At 46.2% G+C, this 22,680-nt stretch overlaps 1 protein-coding gene across 2 annotated transcripts in view; it reads right to left on the bottom strand.

Annotated features, from left to right (window-relative positions):
* The window catches only part of LOC109927265 (uncharacterized protein C3orf20-like), a 75,614-nt gene that overhangs the window by 47,673 nt on the left and 5,261 nt on the right, over positions 1 to 22,680 (bottom strand). The window contains exons 2-5 of one of the 2 annotated variants that reach the window (XM_048610502.1): positions 20,440 to 20,560; positions 19,064 to 19,195; positions 9,308 to 9,452; positions 6,118 to 6,313 (exon numbers count right to left, since the gene is read on the bottom strand). In XM_048610502.1, coding sequence (XP_048466459.1) covers positions 6,118 to 6,313; positions 9,308 to 9,452; positions 19,064 to 19,195; positions 20,440 to 20,520 — 554 coding nt within the window. In that variant the 5' untranslated portion in view covers positions 20,521 to 20,560. Of the gene's footprint in view, positions 1 to 6,117; positions 6,314 to 9,307; positions 9,453 to 19,063; positions 19,196 to 20,439; positions 20,627 to 22,680 lie in introns of those variants that run through there. The other variant, XM_048610503.1, reaches the window with a different exon arrangement.

Below are 22,680 nucleotides of genomic sequence, written 5' to 3'. Positions count from 1 at the left end.
GAGTAAAAATATCCCCTTCATTCAAATATCTCAAACAGAGAAAGCACACGTTACATGATTAGAATGTGCAGTGTCAATTATAAAGATATTGCAGCATTTAAAGGACATTAAATTCAATCAATATGTCATGTTATTAAACAAACTGATTTTTGCACTAGATTTGTTTTAACCTTTATTAGAGGGATTAGAATTTCAGTTGCTGAGAAAAGCAAGTGAAGTATATTGTAGGAAGTATTTATGGAATCTGTGCGCTAGACCGTGAAATCTGGGTGTAAATAACCTCATTCTAAAATCACGCGTCAATGCATTGGATCGGAGGGAAGGTGCCATTGCTGGGTGGTGAGCGGAAGAACAAGCAAGACCAGCAAGATGGCAACAGAGTAGGATGCTCCAGGCAGAGCTCCTCTGCTCACCAGTCCCTTTCCATTTTCTTCCTTTGTTTTCTCCTCTTCGTAGCTTTTCTTTTCTTACCCCCAAGCTTCTGCCCTACCTGGAGACTGGAGTCGAAGAACAGATCGAGCACGGGCCAATTCCCACGGCAGAGTGAGCGCAGCCAGAGTCCGGGATAGAGGTCGGCACATGGAGGCAGCATGGCCTCGTGCTCTGGGCCAGTGGGCATGGACTGGCACTTAAGTACTTATTGTCACTTATTATCATTCTGGACTTTTTTCAATTGTTCCCATGCTAATCTATATATTTTTAAACTCTGTAATAACTTTTATTTACACACTGTAACTACACTTGAAAAGTATCTGTACCTAGGTCCTCTGTACCTAACGTGGCTTGGAAAGGTGACAAACTTTTCACTGCACTCGACTGCATGTGACAATAAAGGCTATTCAGTTCTAATAGGGAAGGGGGCTAGAGCTGTATGGATATTGGCGCAGTGAGGGAGGCATGGAGCAAAGTGGAGAGTGGGCAGGGGAGAAAGGTGATGTGTAAATCACTTGAGCTCACATCAGAGAGACTTCTGAAAAAAGAACGCACCTCTTTGATGCTCAATTGTTAAAATAGCTTTGAATTGCTCAGTGTTATAGATAAGGTCATAGAGTCATACAGCAGGGAAACAGACCCTTCGGTGCAACTCGTCCATACTGACCAGATACCCTAAATTAATAATATAGCTATTTCCCAGCATTTGGCCCATATCCCTCTAAATCCTTCCTATTCATGTACCCTTCCAGATGCCTTTTAAATGTTGTAATTGTACCAGCCTCCACCACTTCCTCCAGCAACTCATTCCATACAGGTACCACCCTCTGTGTGAAAAAGTTGCCCAGAGATCCTTTATAAATCTTTCCCCTTTCATCTTACGCCCTCTAGGTTTGGGCTGCGCCCTCCGCCCCACCGCCCACCTCCACAGGCAAAAGACCTTGGCTATTCACCCAAAACATGCCCCTCATGATTTTATAAACCTCCAAAAGGTCACACCTCATCCTCCGATCCTCCAGGGAAAATAGCCCCAGCCTATTCAGCCTTTCCCTATAGCTCAAACCCTCCAGTCCCGGCTACATCCTTGTAAATCTTTTCTGCACCCTCTCAGGATTAACAACAACCTTCCCATAGAAGGGCAACCAGAATTGTACACAGTATTCCAAAGGTGGCCTCACTAATCTTCTGTACAACCACAATATGATATCCCAACTCCTATACTCAATGTTCTGACCAATGAAGGCAAGCATGCCAAACGCCTTCTTCACCACTGTGTCTACCTGAGGCTCCACTTTCAAGGAAAAATGCACCTGCAGCCCTAGGTCTCTTAGTTCAGCAACACTCCCCAGGGCCCTACCAATTCTGATCGTTTGATGCAGGGCAGATACCTGCAGTGTCGGTGACAGGGATGTGAGTACACCCGCTGCAGTTCTCACTCACCCTCACTTGGCCAATACCCATCACTGCACCACCTACAGGGTGCCTCATGCACAGCAGAAGGTCACAGTCTGGCCTGGATTTGGAATACCAACCCAAACATCGTCCAGAGACTACCTATTAGATATCTTCCCTGGGCTAAAGAACTGCTGTGAAGAGTGAACATAGACCCAGTTTATATCACAGAGTTGTGTACATTACAATACAAAACGATACACTTGACAGCAAATTGCTAATAAAACACAGGATGGGTTTGTCACAATACCATTATAGCTTTCCTGGATATTACTTTTCTTTGCTGAGAGTCACCATTTTCCAGTGACTGGTGTGTCTAACAAACAGCTCTGTTGCTGACGAATACTGGTACATTGGGCAGAAACTTTATTATCATTACCCACAGTACCCTTTACTCCTGTAAGTGTAGACACACAGTACCTTTGATTTTATAATTAAGTCGGATTCCTATCTCAATGTCATTGACTCATAGAGGTCTATAGGACAGATAAAGGCCCTTCAGCCCATCATGAACACACCTACCAAAAGCAACTATGTAATTATTCTAATCCCATTACCCAGTACTTGGCCCTCGTCTGCCTTTGGATCACAAGTGCATATCTAAATACTTCTTCAATGTTGTTAGGGTGTCTACCTCTACCACCCTAGCAAGCAGCGAGTTCCAGATTTCCACCACCCTCTGGGTGAAAAAAGTTTTTCCTCACATCTCCTCTAAAAATCCTGCCCATTACCTTAAATCTATGCCCCTGACTCATTGATCCCTCTATCAAGTGGAAAATTTTCTGTCTACTGTATCTAGATTCCTCATCATTTTATACACCTCAGTTGTGTCCCCTCTCAGTCTCCTTTGCTTCAAGGAAAACAAACCCAGTTTGTGCAATCTCTCTGCAGAACTGAAATTTTCCAACCCTAGCACCCTCCTATAATTCTGGCCTCTTGTGTATTCTCAGTGATAGTTGCTTCAAGCTTGGTGGCTGTGCCTTCAGTTACATATGCTCCCAGGCTCTCAATTTCCTTCACTTCATTTATTCCCCTCGCAAACTCACTTTCCTTTTTAAGACGCTCCTTAAAACCTATCTCTTTCACCAGGTTGTTGGACATCAGACCCAGCACCTCCTTGTATGTCTTGATGTCATACTTTGTTTTAATGCCGCTGTGATGCACTTTGCGAAGTTTTATCACATTAAGGCTCTATCTATATTTGGTGATACATTAAATGGACAAGTAAACACCACACTGAAAGTTCCCCTCCAAGCCACTTGTCGTTCTTGGAAATATATCGCCGTTCCTTCAGTGTTGTTGGGTCAAAATCCTGGAATTCCGTCCCTAAGGACATTGTGGGCCAACCGACAGCACATGGACTGCAGCGGTTCAAGAAGGCAGCTCATCCCCACCTTCTCAAGTGTAGCTAAGGACAGGCGATAAATGCTGGCAGAGGTAGTGATTCTCACGAGTGAATAAAACAAAAGATGGAAATCTGTATGGCCATGTCCTCGTTATCCATATAGCCTTGTCCTCATTATCCATACAACCATGTCCTCATTATCCATACTTGGCTAACAGCCAAGACCAATCAAAGTGTGAGCTCAGTAGAGATTCTGTTTTGACAAGTTAAGTTGAATTGTTGATTTTGCTTGATTGACATCTTTAAGTGAATACAATAAATTGTTCTTTTTATGAACTCTTTTGTCAATGTCTCGATGTTTATTTGGGCAAGGTGAGGTGTTGTGAAGTTTTCGGTGGGGTTTCAGAAGTCACCACATGCTCCTTCTCCACATATAGCCAAGAGTGGACGTTACTGGGAAAGAGGGGGCAGGCAGCCAGGAATGACATACACCTCCACAGACCACTGCCAGGATCTGGTGATGGCTCCTTTAGCTAGGCCCAGGAATAGGCCCACAAGGAGGCCCTCCAATCTGCCTGCAGCCTAGTCTCAGCTCTTCATTTTTACATAAAATAACAAAAATGACAAAAATAGCACACCAAGGGCACTGTAATATGAGGCAAACCCACTCCTAAAAAAGGAAGAAATAAGAGTTGGGTGAGAACTAAGTCAAAATCTCATGGGAGGAGGAAATGATGCAATCCAGCCCCTGTGGTGCTGATTGATCCCAGAATGCTTTAGGGGTTTCAGTGTAGAACTCAGCTCTTAAATACAGAGTCCATGAGCACTGCCTACTCACAATCAACTCTGGAAATGGTCTAGCTCACCTCCAATTGACCTGCATTTCTAACACTTGGAGGGAACAGAAGACCTGTGAGAGGGGAGAGAACAGAATAGAATGGAATGGTAACTGATTGTCACTTGTATTTTTACAAAAAATACAGTGAAAAGTGTTTAAGCCATCATTATCTGTACCTATATTAATAACAGAAATCATATTTTAAAAAATTAAGACAAAGTCCATCTTTGTTCAATTCATGGCTCATGGGTTCCCAAGTTCAAGGGAGAAACAGGAACCAGGGCAGCTATTGCTGCCACAGAAAAGATGACGCCAACATTTTAGCTTTCACTTGGGGTCCTGAGCCCTACTTTGGGAAGCTCTCCATTAGACATCCCCCACTGTAGTGCATTGCATTTAAAGTACAGGTTTGACTCCCCTCACTTGAAGATGGATGAAATTGCATTGGAGGCATTGCAGGGAGTATTCACTTGATTAATTCCCCGGCTGGAAGGTTTGTCTTAGGAGGAGAGATTGAGCAGTTTAGGCCGATAGCGGAGTTTAGAAGGATGAGAGGAGATCTAATTGAGGTATATAAGATACCAGAGGGGATTGACAGAGTAGATGTAGAGTAGATGTTTGTCCTTGTGGGGCAATCTAGAATGAGGAACAGAAACAAAGTTGCTGGAAAAGCTCAGCAGGTCTGGCAGCATCTGTGGAGGAGAAAACACAGTTAACGTTTCGGGTCCGGTGACCCTTCCTCAGTTCTGAGGAAGGGTCACCAGACCCAAAACGTTAACTCTGTTTTCTCCTCCACAGATGCTGCCAGATCTGCTGAGCTTTTCCAGCAACTTTGTTTTTGTTCCTGATTTACAGCATCCGCAGTTCTTTTGGTTTTTAATCTAGCATGAGGGTTAGTCTAAGGGTTAGCAGATTTAAAATAGAAATGAAGAGGAATTACTTCTCTCCTTGGGTTGTGAATCTATGGAATAGCTCAGAGTGCAGTGGACACTGAATACATTTGAGGGGGAGGTAGACAGATTTTTAATTAGCAATGAGTTAAAGCATAATAGAGAGAGGACAGTGAGCTGGAGTTGAGTCTGAAAGGAGATCAGCCATGATCGTATTAAATGGCATAGCAGGCTCGAGGGGCTGAATGGCCTGCTCCTAGTTCTTAGGTTCTTACGCTCTTATTCCTTTTGTCTACTGCTTTCAAGATAAGACCAGACGACTGTAACAAATATGAAAGGGAGTAGGCTGTTTGTCCCATCGAGCCTGTTCCACCATTCAATAGGATCATGGATGATCCGACATTCCTCACATCCACTTTCCTGCCCTTTCCCTGTATCCCTTGATTCTCTGACTGATCAAGAATCTATCTCACAGCCTTAAATATACACAAAGAACTTTCCCCCAGCTCTCTGTGACAAGGAGTTCCAAAGACTCACAACCCTCTGAGAGAAGAAATTCTTCCTCATCTCAGTCTTAAATTGATGGGTCTTTATTCTGAGACTAGGCCCTCTGGTCCTAAACTCTCCCATGAGAAACATCCTTTCAGTATTTGCCTCATCAAGCCCCTTAAGAATCCAATATGTTTCAATGACATTGCCTCTCATTCTTCTAAACTCCAGCAAGTAGAGTCGCAACCTGTTTAATCTTTGCTCATAAGACAAGCCCTCCAAACCAGGGATCATCCTCGTGACCTTCTCCGAATTGCCTCCAATGAAATAATACCTTTTCTCAAATAAGGGGATGGAAACTGCTCGCAGTATCCCAGATGTGGTCTCACTAGCACCTTGTACAGTTACAGCAAGACTTTCCTACTCTTATATTCCAACCCCCTTGAAATAAGGGCCAACATTCCATTAGCCTTCTTGATTACTGACTGTAGCTGTGTGCTAGCTTTCTGTGTTTCATGTACAAGTGCCCCCAAGTCCCTTTCTGTTGCAGCATTCTGCAGTTTTTCTCCATTTAAATAATACTCCGTTCTTTGTTCTCCCTTCGAAAGTGAACAACTTCCAATTTTCCCACGTCACACTCCAAGATTGGGAACAGCTTCCCACTCGCTAACCTGGAAAAGGAGCAGCTCCGGGGTAGACACCTATTCTGTTCCTGGCCTGGAGCAGACAGAAAGCGAACATAGTCTGCCTGCGGTGAGAAACCTTTGACTGGAGGCATGTAGGGTTTGAATGGTTGTTTCTTCGATTGAACTTTGAAGATGTGCCTGTCACTCTCGGTACGTCTGACAACTGGAAGCTTGCTGAGACCTGTGCAAACAAATAACCAGATCAGGAGTGTGTGGGGAGAGTGTTAGCAGAATGCTAGCCAACATCTCAAAACATGTCTTTTAATTAAACTATCAATTCTTGCCAGTGTTTGTTGAGTCAATTCCGTTTCCACAAAACAAGAAATTAGGTTTTTTCTTTTGAAATCCTCCTTTCACACACCATTTCAGTCTGTTAGTAATTGAAGGGGTTATGGTTAGAGAATAGATGGGTTGGGTTCTGTGAAGGCGGTGGGGGGGCACAGATGCTGAGCTCCTGGGATTGGGTCACCAGTGACTGTGTGTCACCGAAGCACAAACGGGAGGAATGGTCACTGACAAACATGTTGTATTCATTCTCAGGGCTGTGGATCTCATCATTGTAACCAACCACCCTGTCCATACAAACCCAGAGACTGCTGGAGACACTTGGAGGTCTGGCAGGATCTGTGGGGAGAAGGCAGGGTTAATGTTTTGGGTCCAGTGAACCAAGGGTAGCTAGAAAATGTGTGTGTGTGTGTGTCCCAGATAGAGTACAAAACAGTTTGGGCAGACAAAGGAATGGGTAATGGTCCTTCTGGGAGAGTGAATAGCTGCTAATGGGTAATTAGTAGCTGACAATGGATGGTGCGTGGTAGCAGCACATGTGATGACAAGGCCTGGTATGTGGGGATTGAGGTAAGGACATGGGAGAAAGTGCTCAGGCCTTAAAATTGTTGAACTGGATATTGAGTCCAGAAAGTTGCAGGTTTCCCAAGCATAAAACAAAGTGTTGGTCTTCCTGCTTCTGCTGAGCTTTGCTAGAGCACTCCAGCAAGCCTGAGACAGCATTGTTGGCTAGGGAACACAGTGGTGTATTGAAGTCACAAGCAACAGGAAGCTCAGCGTCTTTTTAGCAAACAGAACATAGGTGTTCTACAAAGCGGTCACCCAGTCTGTGTTTCGTCTCCTAATTGTAGAGGAAACCACATTTTGAGCAGCGAATACAGTAGACTAGATTGTGTGAAGTGCTGCGTTGACATGTTATTGATATCTATTGATGTTATGTTGCCATTATATTTATCCAAGGGATAGGGAGAGAGTGCAGAATGAGAGCCATAATTCAGCATGGTCAGAGAATTCACCTTTTTGCAAATGGGCTGCTTCCCATAATTACATTTTCTGCCCTCAAAGGGCACTAGTGAACCAGATGGATTTTTAACGGATGCATTAGACTAGTTTTTAATTCCACATTTTATTAAAATCAAAATCCCTCCACCAGCCATAGATGATTTCTAACCCACATCCCCAGACCATTGAAACTCTGGAATATAATTCCAGTGACATTCCCATGTATGGTCACTCCACCCCTCAGCTTATGAATCAGTACTTCTCCATGTTGAACAACATTTGGAGGAAGTACAGAATGTACTCTGGGTGGGGGATTTCAATGTTGCTCGGCAGCTGCACTGTTAATCAAGCTGGTCAGGTCCTAAAGGACAAAGCTGCTAGACTGGGTCTGCAGCAGGTGATGAGGGAACCAACAAGAGGGGAAAACATATTTGACCTCATCCTTGCTATTCTGCCAGCTGCAGATACATCTGTCCATGATAGTATTGGTAAGAGTGGCCACCACACAGTCCTTTTTGAGTCAAAGTCCCGCCTTCACGTTGACAGAAACCTTCAGCGTGTTGTGTGGCACTATCACTGTGACTAAACTGACACACTTCAAACAGATCTATCATTACACAACTGGGTATTTAGGAAATGCTGTGGGCAGCAACAGAATTGTACTCCAGCAGAATCTGTAACCTCATGGCTTGGCATATCCCCAACTCAACCATTACCATCAAGCCAGGGGATCAACCCTGGTTCAATGGAGAGTGCAGGAGGTCAAGATAGGAGCAGAACCAGGCATACCTGAAGATGAGGTATCAACCTGGTGAAGCCACCAAACAGGACTATTTGCTCGCCAAACAGCATAACCAGCAAATGCTAGACAGAGCTAAGTGATGTCACAACCAACTGATCAGATCTAAGCTCTGCAGGCCTGCCACATCCAGTCGTGAATGGTGGCGAACAATTAAATAACTCAAAGGGGAGGAGGGTCTGCAAATATCCCCATCCTCAATGATGGAAGAGCCCAGCACATCAGTGCAAAAGATAAGGCTGAAGCTTTCGCAGCAATCTTCAGCCAGAAATGCTGAGTGGATGATCCATCTTGACCTCATCCGTGGTCCCCAGAATTACAGATACCAATGTTCAGCCAATTCAATTCACTCCACATGATATCAAGAAATGTTTGGAGACACTGGATATTGCAAAGGCTATGGGCCCTGACAATATTCCAGCAATAGTACTGAAGACTTGTGCTCCAGAACTTTCTGCTCCCCTCGCCAAGCTGTTCCAGTACAGTTACAACAGTGGTATCTACCCGACAATGTGGAAAATTGCCCAAGCATGTCCTGTACACAAAAAGCAGGACAAATTCAACCCAGCCAATTACCGCCCCATCAGTCTAGTCTCAATCATCAGTAAAGTGATGGAAGGTGTCATCAACAGTGCTATCAAGTAGCACCTACTCAGAAATAACCTGCTCAGTGACACCCAGTTTGGGTTCCTGATCTCATTACAGCCTTGGTTCAAACACGGACAAAAGAGCTGAATTCCAGAGGTGAGGTGAGAGTGACAGCCCTTGATATCAATGCTGCATTCAGCTAAGTAAGTAAGGGAATCAAGGATGACAGGCAAAAGGCAGGAAAATGGAGTTGAGGATTATCAGATCAACCATGACCTCATTGGTTTAGCAGACATGATGGGTGGAATAGCCTACTTCTATCTCATATGAACCTATAATCCTCATTTTTATTCCAATTGTAATAGGGATTAGTGAAACAGAATGTCACCCATTGCACCTTACAAAGTCAAGATCCCAGCCACTAGCTCTCATAAAAGTAACTGGTAACAATTCAGGAGCATTAAAGGTTAAACAATTCTGCCCAGGGCTGTTGTAACTCACCAGTTTCAGCTCTGTAATACTCCATCCAATCATTGACAATGTTCTTGATCTTTCTATGCAGCTGCCTCAGGTAGTGGATTGTGATTTCTGGAACAGCACGTGGAGTACTGATTGTTCTCTGCACACTGGACCGCGTCCTCAGAAACTATTCAGGCAGAAGGTAGGAAGAGCTTTTATTTGTCCAAACACTTTCCCTGTCCCCTTCATGTACCCCCTCACCTTCCCCCCCCTCCACCCTCACCTTCCCCCCTCTCCCCCCTCACATTCTCCCCTCCCCCCTTCTTCCTTGCTCCTTCTCCTCCCTCTCCCTCTCCTTTTTCCCTCTTCCACCCCTCCACATCTCCATCCGTATACCCGTCCCTATACCCCTCCACCCTTTCCCCCATCCCTTTTCTCCCTCTACCTATCTTCCCCCTCCCCTTCCTATTCCCCTTTCCTCCTTCTACCCCTCCCCTCCCATTTCCTCCCCCTCCCCTCACCTCCCCTCTGCCTCCCACCTTTACCCCCTCTTCTCCCTCACTATTCCCCCTCTCCTCTCACCTCAACCCCCTTACCCTCTCCCCCTTCCCTAGCCCCACCACCTGAACCTCCCTATACCCCCTCCCTTCCTCTCCTTCTCAACCTCCAGTCCTTACTCCATCCCTCTAAACCCTAAACTCCCTCTCCCCATTTGTCCCTCCGCCCCTCCCCCGACCGAGTCCCATGTGATATCACTGCACAGGGATGATGTCACCAGAGTGAGTTGCTGTCATGGGCATGAGAAACAGTGTGAGAGACAGTTCAGTGTGTGAGAGAGAGAATCAGAGAGAGAGAAGAGTGTGTGTGTGAAGGAAAAAATGAGAGAGAGATTGTGTGTGTGTTTGTGTGTGTGCATGAGAGAGTGTGTGTGTGAGAGACTGTGAGAAAGAGGGACAGAGTGAGGGAGAAAGAGAGAGATAATGTGAGAGAGAGTGTGTGTGATAGAGTGTAACAGAGAGGAGAGAGAGAGTGCAAGAAAGAGAATGAGAGTGTTAGAAAGAGAGAGCGCGCTCAAGAAAATGTGTGAGAAAGAACGTGTATGAGAGTACAAGAAAGAGAGAGTGCAACGAAAGAGACAGCCTGGGAGACAGAGAGTGTGCAAGAGAAAGAGGGACGGAGTGGGTGAGGAAGCTGAGGGTTGGAGTGTGCGTTTGAGTGTTAGTGAGTTTGTGTGAGAGAATGCAAGACATTGTCAATGAGTGTGTGAGTGAGTGTATGTGAGTGAGTGTGAGTGAGTATTTAGGGAAGGGATTGTGAGAGTGAGAGGGAGGCCAAACAAGGCACAATGTTGATAACTCCTGATCTATTGCTGATACAATGAGGTCTCGCTTTCAAATGTTTGAAAGAGAATCATCAGACTATTCACTGGGAGAAGAATTATGAATCACACATAACAAACTGTTATAAGGTCCTTGGAGTGGATAGCATCAAGAGGTTGAATGGCCTCCTTCAGTTCCTGCCGCCTGCAATATTTTGGCTCCAAGTCAGTCGAGAGCCTGAGAATGACATCCTCAATGGAAATACTGAACTAACCCACTCACAATAAGACGGATGTTAAAATATTGTCTGAATGCAATTGGTCTTTGAAGATAGGGCAGAACAGGAGGGGGTGTTGGTGCAATGAGAAAGGGGATGGGTTAGTGAGGAAGAGAGCCCAGTGAGAAACAAGTGGTGATATCTGTTACCAAGCAAGACCGATAGCCACCCCTCTGTCACAATCGTGGAGGGAAGGTACGTGCTTCCTGCTCAGTGGGAGATTTCACACACACTGATCTCCCCATTCTCTCTCTTGCTGCTCCAGTCGGTCATTACTTACTGATCCTGTTTTGGTGGACTTTCTGAAAGAATCTCTACTCCTATGCTTCGATCCTCTCATTCTCATAAGTAACCTGGCAGCTGCTGATGAAAATGTCGTATCTGTCTGTAGCTCTCCCTATAATATTGCATAATAAATATGGAACTCATTGGGTCTAAGATATTGAAAGACACTTCTCACATACATCTCAGTGTGGATCTAGTCTCATTGTTTATCATACGTTAGCACTTGGGCATTGGTCAAAAACACTAAAGTAATGCCTAGCAGTAAAAGGACTGTGTTGTTTTAAGAGGTCACAGAACAGTTGACCCTGTCAGACACTGTGATATCAGCTAGGATGTAATGAGTGCTAATGGCAAACAATTGGACTATTTCCAACTAAATGAGAGCATAAGCCAAGAATTGCTCTCCCGGTCTGTTTCCTGGTCTCCTGGTGACCTCTGACAATTAGAAGTGAGCCAACATTCACTGGATGTTCCATTGGCTGATTGGAAATCAGATGTAAATAACTGCATTTCTGATTAGTAAATAGGAAATGAGTAATAGTAACCGTTGTTGATCATGGAATCTCAATATTCATACTTACGTGGCAATGGCAAGTGAACTTTAACCTGTACGTGCAATTCTTGGTGAGACAAAAAGGTGAGAGTGTGTTTTATTTCCTTGATAAGTGGATGGTGGAGACACCTATTTAAGTAAATGTGTGCATGAATGTTGCATTACCCTCAGGAAGTCTAGGTTGTTGTGGCAACATGTACATCACTTACATATCATACTCCAGAGCTACAGACAGTGATAGTGGGGACTCTCCAGCTCTTACCGCCCACCAATGAACTGAGATTTAGAAGGTGACCCTCAGTCTGTATGTCTACATTATGAAAATGCCATCCTTAGCTATTGAATCCCCACTCTGAGGCAGGGATGCTACTCACTGTGCTTGTATACTGCTGAATAGAGAGACACAGGGGCTCTCTGATGCAGGAGTCATGTCCCTATCTCTGAGCCAGGAGATCTGGGTTCAGGTCCCGCCTGCTCCCAAGGTGTGTATTATCACATCTTGGAACAGGTTGATGAGAAACGATGCTGGAAAGAGAGACATGATGCTGAGGCGTTTCATTGTGACTCATCAGGCAAGAATGTCAAACTTCAACCAAACAATTTATACTGCAGGAGAAAAGGGTGCTGACTGGTTGACAGGTTGACTCTGATTGGCTGAAGTGTTGCCACGGAGAAAGCAACAGGAAACTATATGCTCCCAAAGGCCCTAGGTAATTAATAAAAGATGCTGTCTGTTTGAGTGGATTTCTTTTGACTGCAGGTAGTGGGTCCTTGTGTATAGATGTAAATCACTCGTAACAAACATAAACCAGTCACAATTTGAGTTGAACTGGTTATTGTAAATTGGTTGTTAGTGTAGCTATTATCACACTCAGGATTGTTTGTCGAGCACTGCAAAATCATGGCATCAAATCTAACATAGATGTCTTGCTTTGCCAGCATGGGCTGGTTGAGTATAGCTTGTATTCAGGTTATTATGAAGTGCCAAAGGAATGCTCTCATTACTTGGTCAGGTGATTGCTGACACAATAGGCCTACGAGATGTGAAATCCTTACATGTTGTTGTTGAATTGGCACACCATCCTCTTGAATTAGCAGCAGCTTCATATTAGTAACAGCGTGAAGCAGCTTGCTTTTCAACTTTGTCAGATGTTTCCTTTAAAGGGTATTTAAGGCTGATCTGGTAATTTCAACATTCTAAAGTGGAGTCTTTAGCATATTGGTGAGTTTGCGAGTGGTACATTGTCAGCAATGATCTGATCAGGCTAGCCATTGTCCCAAAGGACAGCTTTGATGCATTCTGTTTCTGCAAGATGGCTGCAATCTTGCACAAATCTATTTCCACAACTGCAGTTGAAACCAATCATTGCAGTGTGTGGATCCAAATTAATCCCAATGTGATCAGTAAATATCAGTTTGTGATAGACAATGGTGGAGAGCCCTTTGCTCCTACAGTATAAATTGTTATTGTTTGAAATTTAGTTTTCTTGCATTTGTCCTGACTCATCATGTCCCTCATTTGAGCAATATTCAAATTCTTACAACCATTTCCCAGTGTTAGAAATCACATGACACCAGGTGAAGGGGCTACCCTCTGATAGCTTGTGTTTTCAAATCAACCTCTTGGACTATATCCTGGCGTTGTGTGATTTCTAACCTTGTCCACCCCAGTCCAACACCGGCACCTCCACATCATGTTTTACCAGTGTTGTGTGAGATATTTTTGATTAAAGTTACCACATATAATAACTCACCCACAGTGACATTGTCAGTTATTTTTTACTGGACAACAGTAAACGATTAAAACATATCATTGGAGAGGTTGCTGATACATAAATTATGACTTTAGCAGGATAATTATGTGCAGATTTTGTATTAATCTTTTGGACAGAAACAGGTTGAGTGGACAAAGAATTTACTTCAGCCACCTCACTGACTCTGTGCGATAACTGTTCAAGTTCTATTATCCCCTTGTTCAGAAACTGCTGGTCCTTCACAGCAGAGTATTTATTACACTGAGTTGTTGAACTAATCAGATTAAAATGGGTCAGCCTTAAACTAAAGGAGACTGGGCAAATGGCTACATCTATTTCTTGCTTTTGTTCCACGTTTGGATTTTATTTCTTCATTCACAGGATAGAGGCGTCACTGGTTAGGCCTGCATTTACTGCCCATCCCTGACTGCCCTGGTAAGGATGGCTATTTTCTTCTCTAAAGGATATTAGTGAACTATTAGATAATGCATCCTTTTATTCTGTGAATAAACCGTGTAGTTTAACAATAGCACACATATGGTAATGACTGACACACAGTACGGCCAATGCCTCAATCTTTGCTGTACTGAACACAATCCACATTTGGTGGCCTTAACACTTTTACAATGTGGATCATGGGAGATGGTAATGTAGTGGCATTGTCACTGGTCTAGTGTTCCAAATGTCCTGCCTAATGCTCTGGTTCAATTCTAGCAGATCTGCTGGCGGAATTTCAATTCAGTTCATAAACCTGGACATGAACTGTTTTCAAATGTCATAAGAAAAGACCTATCTGGTTCACTAATGTCCTTGAGGGAGGGAAATCTCCCATCCTTACCTGGTCTGGCCTACATGTGAGTCCAAACCCACAGCAACATGGCTGACTCTCAAGTGCCCTCTGAAATGGCTGAGTGAGCCACTCAATTCAAGGGCAATTAGGGACTGGCAATAAGTGCTGGCCCAGCCACATCCTATGAAAGTAATGTTGGAAAAAAATTCAGATCATGAGACAGATTCCAGAATGTTTTGCAGCCAATGAAGTGTGATCACTGTTGAAATACAGGAAATGTAGCACCTAATTCGAGCATGGCAGGATCCCATAATGTCTTGATGATAGTGGCTCTGGGGTATTAATTGACCAGGACAGTGGGGAAGACGCCTCTGCCCTTCTCTAAAATTTTTGATTTGATTTGATTTATTATTGTCACTTTTACCGAGGTACAGTGAAAAGTTTTGCTTTGCATGCAGTACAGGCAGATCATTCCATACAAAGTGTATTTGGGTAGTAGAACAGGGCGAGGAATACAATGTTACAGCTGCAGAGAAGGTGCATAGAGAATGGGATCAACATTAAATTTAAAATTTAAGAAGTCCATTCAGAAGTCTAATGACAGCAGGGAAGAAGCTGTTCTTGAATCTGTTGGTACGTGTATTTAAGCTTTTGTATCTTCTGATGGCATCGGATCTTTTACACACAGCTGGGAGGGCTGAAGGGAGGTTGAGTGCTGATAGTGCAGCACTCCCACAGCACTACGCAGTAACATCGACCTGTGTTTTTGTGGAGTGGATTGCAAACACATTGACCCCTATCAGGACATGCCTGAGAGTGGATGCTAGGCAAGCAAAACTTACTTATTAACCTCTCGCCTCTCAGATTGTCACCCCTGCAGGTTTCCCTGGGACAACAGAAATCAGAGACAACAAGGTGCAGGGCTGGATGAACACAGCAGGTCAAGCAGCATCATAGGAGCAGAAAGGCTGACGTTTCGGGCCAAGACCCTTCATCAGAAAAGGGGGAGGGAAAGGGGGTTCTGAAATAAATAGGGAGAGAGTGGGAGGCGGATAGAAGATGGAAAGAGGAGAGGATAGGTGGAGAGGAAACAAACAGGTCGAAGAGGCGGGGATGGGGCCAGTAAAGGTGAGTGTAGGTGGGGAGTTAGGGAGGGGATAGGTCAGTCCAGGGAGGACGGACAGGTCAAGGGGGCGGGATGAGGTTAGTCGGTAGGAGATGGAGGTGCGGCTTGAGGTGGGAGGAGGGGATAGGTGGGAGGAAGAACAGGTTAGGGAGGCAGGGATGAGCTGGACTGGTTTTGGGATGCGGTAGGGGGAGGGGAGATTTTGAAACTTGTGAAATCCACATTGATACCATTGGGCTGCAGGGTTCCCAAGCGGAATATGAGTTGCTGTTCCTGCAACCTTCGGGTGGCATCGTTGTGGCACTGCAGGAGGCCCAGGATGGACATGTCGTCTGAGGAATGGGAGGGGGAGTTGAAATGGTTCGCGACTGGGAGGTGCAGTTGTTTATTGCGAACCGAGCGTAGGTGTTCTGCAAAGCGGTCCCCGAGCCTCCGCTTGGTTTCCCCGATGTAGAGGAAGCCACACCGGGTACAGCGGATGCAGTATACCACATTGGCAGATGTGCAGGTGAATATCTGCTTGATGTGGAAAGTCTTCTTGTGGCCTGGGATAGGGGTGAGGGAGGAGGTATGGGGGCAGGTGTAGCACTTCCTGCGGTTGCAGGGAAAAGTGCTGGGTGTGGTGGAGCTGGAGGGGAGTGTGGAGTGGACAAGGGAGTCACGGAGAGAGTGGTCCCTCCAGAAAGCAGATAGGGGTGGGGAGGGAAAGATGTCTTTGGTGGTGGGGTCGGATTGCAGATGGCGGAAGTGTCGGAGGATGATGCGTTGGATCCGGAGGTTGGTGGGGTGGTACGTGAGGACGAGGGGGATTCGTTTTTGGTTCTTATTGCGTGGACGGGGTGTGAGGGATGAGGTGCGGGAGATGTGGGAGACACGGTTGAGGGCGTTCTCGACCACTGAGGGGGGGAAGTTACGGTCCTTGAAAAACGAGGACAACTGAGATGCACGGGAGTGGAATGCCTCATCCTGGGAGCAGATGCGGCGGAGGTGAAGGAATTGGGAATAGGGGATAGCATTTTTGCAGGAAGGTGGGTGGGAGGAGGAGTATTCTAGGTAGCTGTGGGAGTCAGTGGGCTTGAAATGAATATCGGTTTCTAGGTGGTTGCCCGATATGGAGACAGAGAGGTCCAGGAAGGGGAGAGAGGTGTTAGAGATGGTCCAGGTAAACTTAAGGTTGGGGTGGAAGGTGTTAGTGAAGTGGATGAACTGTTCGAGCTCCTCGTGGGAGCACGAGGCGGCGCCGATACAGTCATCAATGTAACGGAGGAAGAGGTGGGGTTTAGGGCCGGTGTAGGTACGGAAGAGGGATTGTTCCATGTAACCTGCAAAGAGGCAGGCGTAGCTTGGGCCCATGCGGGTGCCCATGGCTACCCCCTTTGTCTGTAGGAAGTGGGAGGAATTGAAAGAGAAGTTGTTGAGGGTGAGGACGAGTTCGGCTAAGCGGATGAGGGTGTCAGTGGAGGGGGACTGGTCAGGCCTGCGGGACAGGAAGAAGCGGAGGGCCTTAAGGCCATCTACATGGGGAATGCAGGTGTAGAGGGACTGGACGTCCATGGTAAAGATGAGGTGTTGGGGACTGGGGAATTGGAAGTTCTGGAGGAGGTGGAGGGCGTGGGTGGTGTCACGGACATAGGTAGGGAGTTCCTGGACCAAGGAGGAGAAAATGGAGTCCAGATAGTTGGAGATCAGTTCGGTGGGGCAGGAGCAGGCGGAGACAATGGGTCGACCAGGGCATTCAGGTTTGTGGATTTTGGGAAGGAGATAGAAGCGGGCAGTGCGAGGTTGGGGAACGATGAGGTTGGAGGCCGTGGGTGGGAGGTCACCTGAGGTGATGAGGTTGTGGATGCTTTGGGAGATGATGGTTTGGTGCTCAGGGGTGGGGTCATGATCAAGGGGATGGTAGGAGGAGGTGTCGGAGAGTTGACTTCTGGCCTTGGCGATGTAGATGTCAGTGCGCCATACTACAACTGCGCCTCTCTTGTCTGCGGGCTTTATGGTGAGGTTGGGATTGGAGCGGAGGGCTGCACGTTCTGCGGTGGAGAGGTTGGAGTGGGTGAGAGGGGTGGAGAGGTTGAGGCGATTGATGTCTCGACGGCAGTTGGAAATGAAGAGGTCAAGGGAGGGTAGGAGGCCTTGGGGTGGTGTCCAGGAGGAGGGGGTGTGTTGGAAGCGGGAGAAGGGGTCAGTAGAGGGAGGGTTAGGCTCACGGTTGAAGAAGTAAGCGTGGAGGCGGAGGCGGTGGAAAAACTGCTCTATGTCCAAGCCCACACCCGGCACTTTTCCCTGCAACCGCAGGAAGTGCTACACCTGCCCCCATACCTCCTCCCTCACCCCTATCCCAGGCCACAAGAAGACTTTCCACATCAAGCAGATGTTCACCTGCACATCTGCCAATGTGGTATACTGCATCCGCTGTACCCGGTGTGGCTTCCTCTACATCGGGGAAACCAAGCGGAGGCTCGGGGACCGCTTTGCAGAACACCTACGCTCGGTTCGCAATAAACAACTGCACCTCCCAGTCGCGAACCATTTCAACTCCCCCTCCCATTCCTCAGACGACACGTCCATCCTGGGCCTCCTGCAGTGCCACAACGATGCCACCCGAAGGTTGCAGGAACAGCAACTCATATTCCGCTTGGGAACCCTGCAGCCCAATGGTATCAATGTGGATTTCACAAGTTTCAAAATCTCCCCTCCCACTACCGCATCTCAAAACCAGTCCAGCTCGTCCCTGCCTCCCTAACCTGTTCTTCCGCCCACCTATCCCCTCCTCCCACCTCAAGCCGCACCTCCATCTCCTACCGACTAACCTCATCCCGCCCCCTTGACCTGTCCGTCCTCCCTGGACTGACCTATCCCCTCCCTAACTCCCCACCTACACTCACTTTTACTGGCCCCATCCCCACCTCTTCGACCTGTTTGTTTCCTCTCCACCTATCCTCTCCTCTTTCCATCTTCTATCTGCCTCCCACTCTCTCCCTATTTATTTCAGAACCCCCTTTCCCTCCCCCTTTTCTGATGAAGGGTCTAGGACCGAAACGTCAGCCTCTCTGCTCCTATGATGCTGCTTGACCTGCTGTGTTCATCCAGCCCTGCACCTTGTTGTCTCGGATTCTCCAGCATCTGCAGTTCCTACTATCTCTGATTCAACAGAAATCAGAGCCTACTTAAACCAATCAGTCAGAGAAAATCAATGGCGGAGATGTTAAAACATAAATGTAGATATGTTTCTTCCTTAAACACTGTTGTTTATTCATTCTACACTGGAAGAGAGGCTCATTGGATGGTTTAGGCTGTTGGGCATTGAGGACCACATGATGGAACCACCACTGAGACAGAAGAAAAACCATTTTTTAAAAAAAGGAATAATTGGAAAAGAACGTACATTTTGAAGTAAACAAGACAAGACAGACCAATGTGTCTCATTCACAAGTCTTACAAAAGGAAAAGCCTAACTGCATCAGAATTGACATTCCTGCATCCGTCAATAATGTTTTCTTCCAATTAAATGTGTCTGGAATCGAGTTACAGATCGGCCATGATCTCATGCGATGGTGCACAGTCTGGAGGGGCCAAATAGCCTCCCCGTCCTCTGATGTTCCTTTAATAATGCTGACTGTTTATTTGACGGTTGGTGAAGCTGGTCGTTGAGAAGCAGAGGAGTTGGTCTGGGCCATTACTAATCAGCACTTACCAATTCATCAGGCCGAGGGGGAATGACATCTGGCAAGGGGGAGAGAGAGAAGCGAATGGTCTCGTACTGCCATTTGAAGGTGAAGTGGATGGAAAACTGTCCAATAATCCGGATGGTGATGCAGTCATTAACCTGCAGACATGGAACACCAGGTCACACAGCTACAACTGATATTTGTAACAACAAGCTCAGTTAGGGTCGGAGGTCAGATCACATCAACTGGCGTGTTTGTTTTTCAGAGAGGTGAGAAGTGATCTAATCGAAGGCCTTCAGATGATTTCAGGGGATTTAATAAGAATCCTCAATGTTTGCCTGGCCTGAAAAGTGAGCAGGAGGAGGATTTTCAAATGGGAAACCTGTAAGTAAAGTTACAAAAGGACCAAGGAAATAGGAGTAGGTCATTCAGCTCCTTGAGTCTGCTCTGCCAGTCAATAAAATGACGACTAATCTGATTAGGCCTTAACTCTATCTTCCTGGACTCCCATGTTAATCAACATTCTGTCTAATCCAACACTGAATACAGTCAATGACGCAGTCTCCACTGCTCCCTCCCTAGGATAGAGATTTCCAAAGGTTAAGAATTCTCTGAGGGAGGAAATGCTTCTTAATCTGTTTAAAGTGAGAGACACCTTACTTTGAAGCTGTGCCTGTCAACTCAGTCCACAAGGGGAAATGTTCTCTCAGAATCTACTCTGTCAAATCCCCTCAGGGTTTTAAAGCTTCAATGAGATCATCCCTCATTCTCCTAAACTCCAATGAATACAGGAAAAAAAACTGCTCAACCTTCCCTCAGAAGATTGACCCCCTTTATGCCAGGAATGAACGTTATGTAAATTCTCTAGGAAAAATACATCCCTTCTTAATGAGGTAACACAGTGTGGATCTGGAGGAACACAGCAGGCCAAGCAGCATCAGAGGAGCAGGAAAGTTGATGTTTTGGGTCAGGACCCTTCTTCAGTTCTTACTATCCCTTCTTAAAGAAGCTGTGTACAATACTCTGTGCCCTGTCCAGTTGCAGCAAGACTCCACAACATTTATGTTTTATCCTCTTTTGCAAGAGAGGCCAACATTCCATTTGCCTCCTCCTCATCCTCCCCCAATCTCCTCCTCCTCCCCCTCTTCCTCCCAGTTTCCTTTTTTCCCCTCAGCTCCCCCTTACACTCAATCTTTATAAATGTGAACATAGTAACAGTTTTGGAGACCATGTGACCAAAGGTCATGTGATTAGGTGTCACATGACCAAGCCTCCATGCCTTCAAGGGGAGTTGTTGACTTGCTGATGGCCGTACTTGCCACACGAGCTCTTTGGAGAAGCACTGACCTCCCCACAGGCCGCAGTATTAATGTTTCAGAGCTCAGATCCTGTGGGCACTAACCTTGATCCAAACTGGTTCAGGCAGTTTCCCCCTCCTTGGCCACTGCCAACTTTTCAGTGTCATTTTGTCTTCATCAATCATCAGTCCGCCCTCCTCATTGAACTGCAACACGATTTTCCTCCTGATAACAACATCATGATGTGCAATCAGACACAATCAGTCTTCTACCTTAGAATCAGAAAGCACAGGCCGCTCCGCCCATTGCTGGAAGGGGGATAGGATGGCGCTAAGGAAGGGAGAGTGTAAGGTCAAATACTGATGGAATCTTGTGCTCACTACTTGGGGGGTTGAGTCTAATAATGGGGTGGGGCATTTAATCAGGAAAGAGGAGGCAGAGGGCAAAATTCTTCACGAAAATTGAGCTGGAGCTCAAGCCAGGGTGAAAGGGTTAAATGACGAGGACAATTTGCATTGACTGCATTAAAGGGGAATGGTGGCACAGTGATCACAACAATGACCCCGAGTAATGGTGTAGGAACATGGAGTCAATACCTACCATAGGAGCTGGTGAGATTTAAATTCAATTGCTAAACCTGGAGCATAATGGCAATTATTAATTGATTGTCTTAAAAAAAATCTCTCTGGTCCCTGACAGGGGGTTGGTCTTACCTGGTCTGGCCTACAGGTGATCCAGACCCACAGCAATGTGGTTGACTCTTAACCAACCTCTCAAGGAGCCCAGAAAGCCCCTTCCTTCAAGGGCAGCTAGGGGAGGGCAATAAAGGCTGGCCTAGCTTGCTTTCCCACTGATCTTCATGTAATCAAATGTGGAACTCTGCTCTATCCAAACTGAAAAAGACCTACTGTCATACCTACTTTCTACTTTCTGTTAGCCAGCCAATCTTCGATCCAGGCTAACGTATGACCTCCTAGATCATGAGGTTCTATTTTTCACAGTAACATTTGATGACGAGCTTTATCAAATGGATAAATCTATGTGTGGACAGGGAAACTTGGTGCTAGCTGTTAGTCCCATTGACTCCATTGAAAGTGAGGAAGAGCCAGTGAGCAGTTGAGAAGGGACAATGGCAACTTATCGAGAGCAAGGGCTTACATTTATACGACATCCTCCACACCTTCAGGATCTCCCAAACAACTGATGAATTGTTTTGAAGCCTAGTTTTGTTGGAAATCGTGACAGCCAATACCTACATGGTAAATTTTCACAACCAGCAATCTGCAAATTGTCAGATCATCTTTTTGGAGATGTTCACTGGAGGATCAATCTTGGACAGGATCCCTTCTGCCTCAGATCTTCTTTGAAGAGCAACTACCAGGATCTCACACCCACTTTGACAATGGGATAGGAGCAGTGTTTTTAAAGAATTCCTGACCACTTAATATCACAAAATACAGCCAATCTGGTAGTTTTGAAAGTGCACAAATTTGCACAGTTAATCTGGTTTGTGACGTTAGTTCAGGATGACTATTGGCCAGATTACAGAGTGACACCCATCCATTTCTTGAAAATAGTACCTTAGAAATATTTACATATACCACACAAGACCAGTTTAACATCTCATCTGCAAAACAATATGTCTGACAGTGTAGCACTTTCTCAGTGCTGACCCTCCGACAGTGCAGCACTACCTTAGTACTGACCTTCTGACAGTGCAGCACTCCCTCAGTACTGACCCTCCGACAGTGCGGCACTCCCTCAGTACTGACCCTCTGACAGTGCAGCACTCCCTCAGTGCTGACCCTCCAACAGTGCAGCACTCCCTCAGCATTGACCCTCTGACAATGAGGCACTCCCTTAGTACTGACCCTCTCACAGTGCGGAACTGCCTCAGCACTGACCGTCCAACAGCGCGGCACTCCAACAGTACTGACCCTCCAACAGTGTGGCACTCCCTCAGCACTGACCCTCCAATAGTGCGGCACTCCCTCAGCACTGACCCTCTGACAATACGGCACTCCCTCCGTACTGACCCTCTGGCAGTGTGGCACGCCCTTAGTACTGACCCTTGGACAGTGCGGCACTTCCTCAGTACTGACCCTCTGACAGTCCGGCACTCCCTCAGTATGTCACTGGAATATCAATCTGGAGGTGAGTGAGGTGGGAATGATGGGGCAGTGCAGGTGAGTGAAGTGGGAATGATGGGGCACTGGAATATCACTCCCATCTCACTCACCTCCACTGCCCCATCATTTCCGCCTCACTCACCTCCACTGTCCCATCATTCCCACCTCACCAGAGTGACTGCGACAGACAGCGATATTACCCGAAGGGTAACTGCA

This window comes from Rhincodon typus, chromosome 22 (assembly GCF_021869965.1).
Source record: "Rhincodon typus isolate 14 chromosome 22, sRhiTyp1.1, whole genome shotgun sequence".
Classification (NCBI taxonomy): Eukaryota; Metazoa; Chordata; class Chondrichthyes; order Orectolobiformes; family Rhincodontidae; genus Rhincodon; species Rhincodon typus.
This window is presented reverse-complemented; position numbering and strand designations above follow the sequence as displayed.